The 13720-nt window shown below is 48.2% G+C and overlaps 1 protein-coding gene across 2 annotated transcripts; it reads left to right on the forward strand.

Annotated features, from left to right (window-relative positions):
• The first annotated feature begins 1603 nt into the window (after window positions 1-1603).
• On the forward strand, window positions 1604-13675 carry cdk11b (cyclin dependent kinase 11B). Of its 2 annotated transcripts, none has more exons than XM_056593522.1 (21): window positions 1604-1650; window positions 2238-2282; window positions 2580-2710; window positions 2954-3093; window positions 3406-3533; window positions 4332-4476; window positions 4755-4963; window positions 6495-6620; window positions 6720-6818; window positions 7221-7370; window positions 7597-7671; window positions 8041-8258; window positions 8403-8493; window positions 8779-8900; window positions 9000-9105; window positions 9735-9856; window positions 10103-10210; window positions 10453-10569; window positions 10851-10999; window positions 12239-12428; window positions 13101-13675. In XM_056593522.1, the coding sequence occupies exons 3-21, from the start codon at window positions 2600-2602 to the stop codon at window positions 13191-13193; spliced, it is 2499 nt and encodes an 832-aa protein (XP_056449497.1). In that variant the 5' UTR covers window positions 1604-1650; window positions 2238-2282; window positions 2580-2599; the 3' UTR covers window positions 13194-13675. The 2 variants fall into 2 exon arrangements, with proteins under 2 accessions (XP_056449497.1, XP_056449499.1); XM_056593524.1 differs by having other exon boundaries at window positions 4824-4963.
• The last annotated feature ends 45 nt before the right edge of the window (window positions 13676-13720 follow it).

Raw genomic sequence — 13720 nt, forward strand, 5'->3', positions numbered from 1 at the left:
ATTGATTACCTTTGTCTGTCCTATGTTAATTGTGTGCTGCTACCTTGGCCAGTGCTCACTCGTAAAAATACTGAATCTGTGTCTGCAGTACACATGTTGAACCCTCTGTGTCAATGCACACACAAACATTTTAAAAGTTTCTTTCACGTGTAAAAATGCACTATGTCTCCTTTTCTGCAAATAATGTATCGAAACAATCACTCTGTCATTTTTTCTCCTCTCTCTTCAGAAGACTGCGAGGACTTGGGAGACTGCAGCACCTAGCGTATGGAAAGCCAAGAAGGCCACAATCCGGCCCTAGAATGGCGCGGTAAAAGTGCAAAACCGCACGGAAACCGTACGGAATCCGTACGGCTGTGTGAGTTGCCCACTAATACCTATATTAAAGAATACATAAAATAGCATGTCATGGGACCTTTAAAGGTCCCATGGCGTGTTACTTTATGGATGCTTTAATATAGATATTAGTAGACCCCTAACACAGTATTGGAAGACGTTCCCGAATTTCTGCCGTGGTGCAGAATAAGAGCCACTTCGAGCCAGTCACACATTGAGCTTTCCCCAAACGCACCTTTTCAGTGTCTGGAGCTTCAATGCAAATGAGGAGGAGCGGTTATGCACTTATAATAAAAACAAATGCATACTCCCTTTAAAGATACACAGCTTAGGTGTATGTGTGTGTGTGTGTGTGTGTGTGTGTGTGTGTGTGTGTGTGTGTGTGTGTGTGTGTGTGTGTGTGTGTGTGTGTGTGTGTGTGTGTGTGTGAGATGTAGGCCTAGCTCTTATGCACTCATAATAAAAAAGATAATCGTCCCTTTGATTCCTAAAGCCACTCTGTCTAGCTTGGGGCTATATTTGATGGTATATTTTCTCTGTTTTCAGCCTCTTATTTTAGTCTCAGTCTCTTAAAGAAGACCAAAAGTATATGCAGAAACATCTGATGCAGCAAGATATGCATGCACACACAGACAAACATACACACAAATACACGCACACATACCTATGCAAATGTAAACACTCCTCATGTGCAGTTTGTTTTCAACGGCTGACTATTGCATTTAAGTAGATGACATAAGGCGCCTCAACAAGACAGTTTTTCATAACGGCAGCATTGATGACAAGCCAACAGACATGTGATTTCCTTCTCGTATTCTTGCACCCACAGGTACACAGTGAAAGGTTCCATGCGTGTGTACACGCGCACGCACACACACACACACACACACACACACACACACACACACACACACACACACACACACACACACACACACACACACACACACACGCACACACGCACACACCCAGAGTGTGCATTACCCAAAGAGATGCACTGTGTCTATAATAAAGATCAATAAATCCAAATGGGCGGTTTAAATGTTAATATTGCATTCACATTTACAGCAAACATCCCGTATTTTCCTCCAGCGAGGGGGCGTTTCCTATCGTAGTCCCGATTCTCTCCGTCAGTTTATTTATTTTAAATAAAGTGGAAAAAAAGGATAAAATCGTTTTTTTCATTAATTAGAACTATTATGACCGTAATCTAAAATATGAGTTATACTTTCAAAAATGTGCATTAGCAATGACACCGGAAGTAGAACAGAGTTCAGTCTTCCGGTGTTCATTATACCGCGGAGCTTATTACAGGTTTGTTTAACAATTTAAATTGCCAAGAAGACACATTTAATCAAACACTTTCATTATTTTTTTATCAAGGGCTAAGAAAATGATTTTGTTTTTTGTAAATATCCTGGCGGCAACGTCACTAATTCCTCCGGTTGACCGGTAAAGTGCATGCTAGTTTGTAGGTTAGCTTCACATTGTGTAGCTTGTTTCTAAACAGCACGAGTTATGTAAGCGGGCAATGTGTTTATGTCACCAAAACCAACTAATACTATATGATGTATCTCTGTATGGAAGGGGTCGTTGCTTAAAGTAGTTTGTGTGCTGGTGTTGGCTGCGATTACTAAACGATTACCCACTTCATCTAGTAGTAGGTATAGATTCTTTCGTCTGAAACGTTACTACATTCGTAATAGTAGTCACAAAAACCTAGATAATTGACAACCCTAGCTATCGGAAGAACATATACTTAATACCTATTACGCAAATAATCTTTTTATATTTATCAAGTTGTAGTTAGTTCAACGAAGGACATCATTGCGCCAGAACCAGAAGTTAAACCATTTTGAGTCATTCCTGGATTGGTGTGTTTTGCTTTGTATTTTTGCCAGTGAAAGTGCGAAGTTTCTGCTATGGATAACAAACAAGGCACCAAGGTAACAGGCCATTAGATTGATCCTCATCCTTCCATATTAACCTTAACCCTCGTGGAACGGCCCGAATAATTCAACCTTAGTACTCAATGGGTCCGCAGCTATTGTAAAATGAATCAACTGTAGTATTCTTCCTTTTGTGTTTTCATAATCCCTCCTAATATCGTACCAAAAACATTTATTTCCTTTACACACTCCGACATCAAATGTTTCCATTCACTTGACACACTTCATTGTCTGTATCCAATTGAAGCTTTCTGGATTCCTGGTCACCGGAGTCACTGTGCCTGTGTGTTCTAGGTGGTGGTCTGTGGTTGCTGATGGGGGACACAAAGGACACCTGGAAAGTGAAGACACTTGAGGAAATTCTACAGGAGAAAAAACGCAGAAGAGAGCTAGAGGAAAAGACGGAGCCCAAGCGCCAGAAAAATGTAAACCGTACCAGAACTAAGTTGTATGATACCGCATTTATGTTTTGTAGACTTTAGTTCTTCTAAGATATCAATAAAGATGTCATAGATATAGCTATGGTTTATTAACTAGTGGTTCATGTAGTAAGGCCTTAATGCTAGAACCTTATTGTTGATATTTAATGGCTTGCGTAATATTGGATGTCATTACATGATGATGATTATAACGGTCTTAACCATGTGTCTCCCTGTCCCTCTGTGCAGTTTGCTCCATGTCCTGTTCCACAGGTGGATGATCGGGAAGCTAAACGGGACACTCCGGAAGAAGGGGAATTACGTGATCAAAGGATGGAAATAACAATTCAAAACTCGCCGTACACACGGGAAGGCTCGACAGAGGACAGGTGCGTCAATGTAGGAGTGGGCAGCATGTTTTTTAATGACGACTCGGATCACAGCCAAACAGGTGCTTGCTTCCTTGAGCAATAGTCACTGTGTGTGCAAACGGTTGAAAGCCCTTATCTGAGTCCAGCAGGTCTGTCGCAGGCACCCGAGAGGTATCTTTATGTCTGGAAGGGTTGTGAGCAGCAATGAGACCTGAAACCAATACAAATGCACAACTTGTAGAGTGACTGTACCATTCCACCCTCATAGTCTGGACGTCATAGCTGTTTATTTATGACACTGACGAAATGTGTTTGCCTGGTTGATTTCAGGGGAGAGGAAGATGATTCACTCGCAATCAAGCCCCCACAGCAGATGGCCAGGAAGGACAAGTCGCACCACAGAAAGGAGGACAAGAGGAAAGACAAGAGACGTCACCGTAGCCACTCGGATGAAGGAGGTGAGACGGGCTGTTTGCTAGTTGAGTTGCTTAAAGGTTGGGTATGGAATAATTTTTTGGCCACTGAGTTAGCCATTGAGTTAGAGGTACTGACATGAAAAATAAACAAATTCAACCATCTGTGGAACGGGCAGGGCTTGAAAAACCCCAGCCAATGATTTCCTGAACCACCGAGTGGCATTGGACAGTTAGTACGTCAATCAAATGGTCGTACTGCACTCCCCCCGCGCGTGATCCCTTCGTGCATGTACTCAAAGCTCCTGACCCAGAGCAAGCTTCTGTTTGTTGTTATCCTGCGGTAGCTACTGGAGCTAGCTTACTAGCTAATCCACATTTGGACCGAGCACTAGAAGACAACCCTAAACTCCAACCTAGCTAGCCTGGCTCGCTCTCCCGCATCTGTGTTCGCGCTCGTGCCTGATTGCGCGTCCATGTACTTGGAATGGGTGGAGTCAGCGTTGAAGGAGAGGGGCTGGGACCATTTGAGTTGTCTATTTTCAAAATCTGCTGGCTTTTCGCAAATCCCATACCCAACCTTTAAAGGTTGGGTATGCTTCTTCAAAGAAATGTAATGTATGTATTAACAAGACATTTTGTTGGAGCTTGCAAACAGATTTTCAAGACATTCACCCCATGGCTCAATGGATAAACGCTTTCTTTTGCGTTTCAAACAAACCTTCATTGACTATTCTTAATTTATTACCAATTGATGCATTTGGAACGCATATATGTGCAGACTCAGATAACTGTGTTTCGGTTGGTTCTCCGACTCACGCGTCTCCTCCTCTCCTTCCCCAGACGCAAAGCACCCCAGGCCCAAAGACAAGGACAAAGACCGAGAGAGCGAGCGCAGGAAGCGGCTGTGGGAGGAGGACAAGGCCAGACGGGACTGGGAGCGGCAGAAGCGTCGGGAGCAAGCGAGGGCCCACTCGCGCAGAGAGAGGTGACTCCATCGTCCCATTCCCTCAGTTAACCTGTTCCGTACCTGTAACTTACACCTGATTTAATTTGATGAGCCTAAGTGGGCAATTACATGTAAATGTGCGTTATGAAATGGTAAAATGTTGCATGACTATATATTATTTCATATTGATTCTTTCATATTGAGTAGTTGATTAGTCCTCACCCTAATTTGTGCATAACCCCCTGTGCTCTGATGTGATTTAACACTGTGCTCGGTATCTCCTTCCAACATGTTGTTTTTCTGGCTCTGTTGTGTAGAGCTGACGGGGGTTGGGAGGGTGTCTGCCGAACGCCTGACTGGATGACTATATCTCCTCTGGACCACAGGGACCGCCTGGAGCAACTGGAGCGCCAGCGCGAGCGCGACCGTAAGATCCGCGAGCAGCAACAGAAGGAGCAGCGGGACTTAAAAGAGAGAGAGAGGCGGGCGGAGGAGCGCCGCAAGGAGCGCGAGATGCGCCGCGAAGGTCAGTCTCGCCGCCGCCGCCGCCGTGCCCCGTCGGAGACCCCCCGCCCTCTGTAGCGGGGCGGGGGGGTTGGATCGTCTAGCGCGACGCGTAGAGTATTGATTTAGATGAGCTGATCCATGTGTACACTGGTGACGAATGACGCTGAATTATTTGGTTATTGTGTAAATGGATGATGATCACTAGGGGTGTGACGGTACAGTTAGTTATGTAAATCGCATTCATCATTTTTGTGCCACCCCTACTGGGATTTTATGACTGTCTTAGTGCAAATCACTAAAGAGAAAGCTTCTTATTTGTCTGCTCTCATTCAATTTACTGCAAATCTTGAGGGGTGTAGCGTTTCAGGCAGGTCACGGTTCGGCTCATGTCACGGTTTTCGATTAGGAGCAAGACATTTATTACTTACTCGCTCCGCTCGCTACATTTGGAGGAAATCCCCGTAGACAGCCCAACATGACGTGCTCCCGCTACTATAACAAATGTGCGTTGAGCAATGTTTGCAAGCACCCCCTGATTTAGATCGTTTTTTGCATCACATTTTCCACACAAAATCCATAATGATCATAATGGCGCCGGGAGATACGACTGCTCGCTCCGCTTGACATTGCCCGTTCTCTAACAAGCATTCACCCAGGCTCACAATCACCGGTGTGATAGTACATTTGAGTGGCAGTGTACATACTATAGTATATTAAAGTCCTGCTAAGAATAATTATACGGCTGCGACTCTAAAACAGTTTTCTCTCTGCCATACCGTAATTCAATCCATCCTGAACCGTTCCTTCGTGCTCATCAAACTACGAGTGTCATCCAGTACGGGATCATGTTTTAACTGGCACCATTACACTCTTTATATACGTATATATATACGCGACACACGCACAGTATAAACTGCTGCTCCGTGTTTCCGTGCCGACGGGCTCCTTCTCACACAGTAGCTGTGTTGGAAATCGTTCCCTATTCACTCACTCACTATTCCCTATATAGTGTTTATGATATAGTGCACTATATAGGGAACGAACAAACGAGAATTCAGACATTTCTAAACGTCATTTGCGTCAGTAATTGCGCCGGGTATTTGTGTGACGCAGACAGATGCGCCCACATCATGTAAACAAACCGGGCACTCTCAAGGAAAGCTGGAGGTTGTATTGATGTTGAATGTTACATTTCCTTTATCAAGTTTTTTTTAATACATTTTCAATGTTACATTTTCGTTGTTAAATCCCAAACAAATTGTCGACATTTCTAAACGAAAGCCGGAGACGCCATCATTAAATGTATTCGTTTTCGCGGTTCTTCAGCTTCTTCTTCTCCTCCGGAGAAACACGGCCGCATTACATTGTGGTATACAGAAGTAACGTGTAGGGAACATCGTATGTGCACTCAAATTTTGGGTACTTTAAGTGCATGTAATTAACCACTGAGAATACAAAATGGCGAGCACCCATATAGTGCACTATATCCGTGATGGGGAACCATGTCGAACACAGCTAGTGAGTAACTCCGGACCCCCTTCACCCCACAGGGCCGTCCCAGCACAGGGCCCTCCCGGAGGAGTACGAGGACAAAGCCAAGCAGAGCCACCGCAGCCGCAGCCCCAGCCGGGCCACACGGGAGCGCCCCGACCTCAGTGAGGCCCGCAAGCCCGGTGGTAAGTCTGACAGCCGCCCTCCCACGCCCGCAGTGGGCACCCAGGTCTGAAGCGTTGTTCTGTGGCTAACTCTGCTTCCTCCCCCTCTCCCCTCCCCAGTGTCCAAGGAGGAGAAGCCAGAGGACAAAGACCCCTTGGCTGACCTGCAGGACATCAGCGGCAGCGAGAGGAAGACCAGCACGGCAGAGTCCTCTGCCGGTAAAGCGGAATCCATCCCCTCTCCCTGTTGGTTGATGATCACGTCCCAAAATGGGACTCTTTTCACAGAGGTGTGGTCGTAGGACAGACACAGGGGGTGCTCATAACACTAGGAATGGGTCTGCTCTTTTTATGTGCAAGGCCACAGGGAAGTAGAATCAACTAGGGAAGTTAAATGCCCACCATGGTTAGTGTTATCTACCTGTGTTTGTCCTTCGATTATGGCTCTGTGGGAAAGGGGTGTTACCCGGTACAACCTCCCTCAACCCCTTTCTTTCCCACAACATACTTTTGAATCGTACAAAGCTTCTTGTAGGCTGGGAGGTCGTTCAACAAGGGCGCCTGTAACTGAAAGAAAAAGGTTCCATCGCTGATCAAATTGAACCTGTTGCCGTATCACAGGGTCGGGGTCCGGTTCTGAGGACGAGGACGGAGAGGAAGACGAGGGGTCTAGCAGCCAGAGTGACGAGGAGGAGGATGATGATGAGGAGGAGGACAATGGAGAGGCAGAGTCCGCCTCTGCCTCAGGAAGGTCTGAAGCGCCAAGTGCAGGTAAATAAGTTCTTGCCTACACTTAGTATAGCTGTGCTGCTCTCGTGATAATATTTGCATAATTATGCAAGAACAAGATCATGTGTTGATATTGGATATCTGCGAGAGATTTTCAACAAAAATGCCTACCCTAGCTTAAGTCGTTCTCCAAAGTGTTATTTTTCAAAGCGGAGAGGTTAACCTAGCTCCCGCCGTTTCGTTGAACTCCATCTTGTTTTACTCGCAGAAGATGTCAGTGAAGACGATCGGTCAGAGGAGGAGTTTGAGGAAGAGCGGGAAAACGGGACCCACATTCCTGCAGGTGGGTAAACCATTCCCACCTCTCATGGGCCACATAGTCCTGTCACATGACCCGTGTTGGGATCCCCTGCTTGAATCCCTTGCATTTAGTCTTTCTGTCCTTCAAAAAGGGATCTCGGTTCATCATTTGTCATCATAGTTGTGGAATCGACAACCTTTTCATAGAACACAAGATTTATTATAAGATTACAAGTAGGCAAGGCCACTATATTTATAGAGCACTTTTCATACACGAGGCAGACTCATAGTGCGTCACATTGAAACAGTCGTACAATAAAAGAATAAAATACAAGAACTGTATTATAGTTTAAAACGTTGAGCGCCATCCTCTTAAGAGTAGAAAGTGAAATGACCCCCGTGGGCCCCGCAGTGCCCGAGTCCCGCTTCGACCACGACACCACGGAGGAGAGCGGCGAGGACATGGACGAGGTGGAGGACGGAGAGGCCGTGGAGGGGGACGAGCCCACCCCAGGCTCGCACGCCCAGACCCGCTCGCCCACCCCGGAGGAGAACTACATCCCCGACTCCCCGCCCATCTCGCCCGTGGAGCAGAAGAAGGAGCTGCCCAAGTACCTGCCCGCGCTACAGGTACGCCAAGTGTCCGTATGCTATGTGTACCTTTATGTACCGTACGCCTGCAGGCCGTTGTGTCAGGCTAAACGTTTTTTGTATGAACGTGTGTGTGCTCCCGGTCTCATTTTGTGAACCACTCGACCCTCCGCTGTGTCACAGGGCTGTCGAAGTGTTGAGGAGTTCCAGTGTCTGAACCGGATCGAAGAGGGCACCTATGGTGTCGTGTACAGAGCCAAAGACAAGAAGACAGGTGGGAGGAATGCATATGGACCACAGAGTATGTGTTTTTACGGTCCCCTGCACATATGAGAACAACTGGGTTCCAATCACTCACGGTTTAATTGTAACATGCGTCTAATGCAATGCAAAGACGACATGCATTCTTCTTCACAGTGATCAAATAGCTGAAATCCTTCACGGCATTTTAGTTTTGTATCACGGCAGTGTTCCAATGACGGACAGCATTGTATCGACCGACGCCACTCGGGCCTTGTTGTTCTCTTGCGCCTCTAAGCCTGTGTGTGACTGTCTTCAGATGAAATCGTGGCATTGAAAAGGCTGAAGATGGAGAAGGAGAAGGAGGGCTTCCCCATCACCTCGCTGAGAGAAATCAACACCATCCTGAAGGCTCAGCACCCAAACATCGTCACCGTCAGGGTAAACACAAATTTAGATTAAAACTTTAATCTCAATTCAGCACGTGCTAATATCAGGATCTTCTCTAGACCCCATGTTTGACACTATCCGCTGTCGCAGGAAATTGTGGTTGGAAGCAACATGGACAAGATCTACATTGTGATGAACTACGTGGAACATGACCTGAAGAGTCTGATGGAGACCATGAAGCAGCCCTTCCTACCAGGTAAGGCTAGATCTATTGTATATTGCTAGATCTATGTATTAATGGGAAAATGTTTAAACACAAAATAATGACACCTTTTCGGTCCTCAATAATTTGCACCCCTGAGAGTGTACACAAGGGGGCAGTATAGAGTTTCATCCGCAAATTACACAGGCTCGTCATCGGGCAGAGTATTCATTTGGACCAGGGTCAAATGAAAGCAGATAACACAGAGTTGGTGTATTTTTTCTGTTAAAAGTGGTTGAGAAGGATGTTCTTGAAAGTGATACCTTCTATTAAAATTGCTTGAGACATTTCTACCCGAAATGCCTCTCTGTATTGCAGGACAAACTCTTCTTACACTTTCATTTTCTTTGTGTATTTAGCGCTATACATCCTAAATATGTTTCCTAAATCATCGTAAATATACAGTAAACCAGACTTATAAAATATTGTTTTGCCACGTCTGGCATGAGAAACGATGTGGCAGTTTCAAATACACCAAGGTCTTCCTATAATCAGAAACATTTGATTTAATTTGGCGCAAAATGGAGAAAGTTATTGAAATGTGATGTTGAGATGTCTAAGCCCTATCAAACTATAATGACCAACTCATCAGTATCTCTCGCCCTCTCCCTCTCCCTTGGCAGGTGAGGTGAAGACCCTGATGATTCAGCTGCTGAGAGGGGTCCGACATCTCCACGACAACTGGATCCTCCACCGCGACCTGAAGACGTCCAACCTGCTGCTCAGCCACAAGGGCATCCTCAAGGTGTGGACTCCATCACGCACAGGCGTTACGTTCACCATAACACCACAGTCTCACTATGGAGGGAAATACGGACAAACAGTTGTTTCAAACTTTACTCTTATTTTTATCCTTCAATCAGGTTCCTTTGCTTTCTGCTGTGACACCCGCATAATAAAGAAGCATCTTACATGCTCTATGAATGTTAATGTCGCTGAAGCAGGTGAATGTCTTGTAACGACTGTATTTGTGTGTTTCCCTGGTTGCCAGATTGGGGACTTTGGCTTGGCGCGGGAGTACGGATCTCCGCTGAAGCCCTACACCCCCGTGGTGGTGACCCTGTGGTACCGCTCCCCAGAGCTGCTGCTGGGGGCCAAGGTGGGTCCTTCTTATTGAATTTCCATCTTGGGACTAGTGGCTACTGTGGATCTTTCTTTACCTATAAATATTTTTTACATCTGTATTTATAAATATTTTCGAACTTATCTATATTTTTATATAATTTAAAATGTCAAATATTTCTTTCTGTGGATGTGGTTTATTTTTTATTTATGTATTTGTATTTATATGTTTTTGCATTCAAGTGTTGACCCTCTAAACGCCCTCTCTCTCCCCAACAGGAGTACTCCACCGCGGTGGACATGTGGTCCGTGGGCTGCATCTTCGGCGAGCTCCTTACCCAGAAGCCTCTCTTCCCGGGGAAATCCGAAATCGACCAAATCAACAAGATTTTCAAGGTATGGTTGACAATGAAACACGGTGCTTCAGCCAGATGCGCCTAGAAGGGAATGTATTACACGCAACATGTTTATCCCCAAGGCTGTGGTTTCAGACTTCAAAGAGCCGTTCAAATCCTAGAAGATAAGAATCGCGATTCCTCCGTGAATCGATCATTTGCTTCCCCTAACCCCGAGCCGAGTGTGGTAGACGTGAAGCGCCCTCCCCCCCTCACCACAACACCCACCGTGGTTCATTGGTGTAGAGAAGTTGCGTTAACAGGCTCTGTGTGTTCCTCCAGGACCTTGGCTCGCCCAGTGAGAAGATCTGGCCCGGCTACGGCGAGCTCCCGGCTGTGAAGAAGATGACCTTCACCGAGTACCCGTACAACAACCTCCGCAAGCGCTTCGGAGCCCTGCTCTCGGACCAGGGCTTTGACCTCATGAACAAGTACGGCTGAACGCAACCCCAAAAAAACACACCGCACGTTGTATTTCCTGGACACGCCGCTACTGTTTCTGCTGGGAGTCCAGGAGACCTTTGTTCTGTGATTCACCTCCGTGTTTATCTTTGAAAACCGTCCGATTCCCTGCACAGTGTTTGGGCGCCTGTAGATAAACATCTGTTTACATCCCCGGTAAACACAGCTGAAGCAACCCAAACACTCGGCCCGCAATGTTTGTGTCTCTCAAAGCTCTACTGTAGAGCGCATCAATCCTTAGGACAATGCATTCTCCTGTTATTCTTTTGTTCATGCAGTTTTCCTTAAACTAGGATTAATAAGACTGTGTTAAGGAAAGGGATTACAAACTGCTTTCAGCTCACACACACACACGCACACGCACAGGGTCACCTAGGAATGCATTGAGAATGAGATCAGTGTGTGGTGAGACCGGGGGCTGGCCCAGCGCTCCTCGCGGTGGCCGTACGGCGGCCCGCGGCCGGCTGCCTCCCAGCCTGGGCGGCCGCAGGCCTCTGGAGGAATGCGGTCTGGAAAGGTACACACGGCACAGCCTCCTGGAACCTCACACCGCCGCGCGGCGGACGCTTGTTTGGGTATGACCTCAGAGCGGGCCGAGGTCTGCCTCTGAGCTGGCTCCCCGTAGGCCGGCGGGGTTAATGACGGATCGTTTTTCGCATAAAACGACAGTTTAATATCTTTTCTCGAATTCACGGCATTTCCAAGATAACTAAAATACCTCCCAATGTCAACCTCATTAGTAGCGCTCGTTTTGAGTTCCAGAACGGGGGGGGGGGGGGGGGATTGGGACGATCTCTCGGCGAGGAGGCGTCTGCTTTCCGTCAGCGGGGCCCGTCTAATCCCCCGTCCTCCTCCACGGTGATTTAAAACAGCGGGCTTCTTGCGCTCCACGCTGCATTCCTGGAAACACAACCGCGGGTTGACTCCCCGGCCGCCCGACGCCTCGCCGCCGAGGGCTTCTGTAAAGGGAGCCTTCTGCGCTCCACGGGAACGAGGGTTTCCCCGCTGCACAGGGCCCCGGTCCGCGGTAGACCCCCGGGGTCGTGGCCTCCGAGGCCTCTGTGTGTACACAGCGGCCGAGTCCGCCCGCTCGACCGCTGCGTCCCACGAGACCTCCAGCCGCCGCCGCCTCCTCCTCCTCCTCCTCCTCCTCCTCCTCTGTATTCGGACGAGTGACGGTATGTTTTGTGCCCCCCCCCCCCCCCCAGGTTCCTCACCTACTGCCCCAGCAAGAGGGTCCTGTCGGACGAGGGGCTGAAGCACGAGTACTTCAATGAGTCGCCGCTGCCCATCGAGCCCTCCATGTTCCCCACCTGGCCGGCCAAGAGCGAGCAGCAGCGCGTCAAGAGGGGCAGCAGCCCCCGGCCCCCTGAGGGGGGGCTGGGCTACAGCCAGCTGGTAAGACCACCACCACCACTCTGTCCCAACAGTCAGCAACCCCCCCCCCCCCCTCGGCGTCGCACACCACCACCACCACACCGTCAACACCGCCACTCTGACACACCACCTCCACTAGAGCTCCATCACCGAGCCCACTCTGTCACTCTGTTACCACGCCCTCCCCGTCCTCCCCACCCCTCCATCACCACCACCACCACCACCACCACTACTGCGCCATCACCACCACCACCACCACCACCATCACCCCATCGCCAGCACCACTCCATCACAACCCCTGCTCCATCACCACCACCAGCACTCTATCATAAATCATACATCCCATCTGGTAGAGGCATCACACCATACGTCTGATGGTAAAGACATCACACACTGACTGCGGGCCGGCTCTGTGGCTCTGTGTGTTTTCCATGATGGCAATCAGAGATTCGGGACCCCTGATGAGTTCCCCAGAGGGACACACGGGACGTCCCGATCAGGGGCCCCCGATCATACGCTCAGCCCGTCCCACTCTTAACTCTTAAGCCCGGCTCGCACACCCGGCGTGACTTCCCCTTCACATTTTAATAAGATATCAATAAGGAGCAGTATGGTGTTGTTTTGATGGAGCCCGCTGTGATGTGACTGACGCCCCCCCCCCCCCCTTCCTCCTCTCCGTCTCCGGCCCTCCAGGGGGACGATGACCTGAAGGACACGGGCTTCCACCTGACCACCAGTAACCAGGGGGCCTCGGCGGTCGGGCCGGGCTTCAGCCTCAAGTTCTGAGCCCAGGGACAACGCCGCGGAGAGCCTCGGGGGCAAAGCATCATGGGATCTATCGGCGTCTCGGTCTGGAAAAGCGCGGTGGCGGTCGTTTGGCACACCTCGTAGTGTTCATAAATGTCCCCGGCTGTCCCTCCTCATTGCTTGGATAGCTCCGAGATGAGCCCTACTTATTTTTTTAATTAACCGTAGGCTGTTGTCTAAACTTTTCAGAAAGTTGAGAGATCTTATTTTTCCTGCTGTTGTAGATGAGGGTCCGAACTCTTTTCGTCTCCTGTAGTTTGAGTTAACTTTAATGTACTTTTTTTTTTCTTTTTTTTTTTATCCCGTACGTGAGGACCAGATTTTAAAAGGTTGGAATTTCCTGACTGCTGGAGCTACTGTATAATGATGTATCATCAAGAACGTTTTTCCACCCAACATAATTGTACCGATATTTACTTTATGGCTGTCGGCCATCGAGACAGTAAGACTGGACAGGGCTGGGAGGGGAGGGGGGGGGGGCAATGTTTTTGCAAGTAATAAAGTTT

This window comes from Gadus chalcogrammus, chromosome 7 (assembly GCF_026213295.1).
Source record: "Gadus chalcogrammus isolate NIFS_2021 chromosome 7, NIFS_Gcha_1.0, whole genome shotgun sequence".
Classification (NCBI taxonomy): Eukaryota; Metazoa; Chordata; class Actinopteri; order Gadiformes; family Gadidae; genus Gadus; species Gadus chalcogrammus.

Excerpts from the sequence above, each read along its gene's own strand:
- cdk11b (XM_056593522.1), top strand. The coding sequence starts at position 2,600 with ATGGGGGACACAAAGGACACCTGGAAAGTGAAGACACTTGAGGAAATT. Across the intron at positions 8,259-8,402 it reads AGTACCTGCCCGCGCTACAG|GGCTGTCGAAGTGTTGAGGA; the intron begins GTACGCCAAGTG and ends GCTGTGTCACAG. Across the intron at positions 11,000-12,238 it reads GGCTTTGACCTCATGAACAA|GTTCCTCACCTACTGCCCCA; the intron begins GTACGGCTGAAC and ends CCCCCCCCCCAG.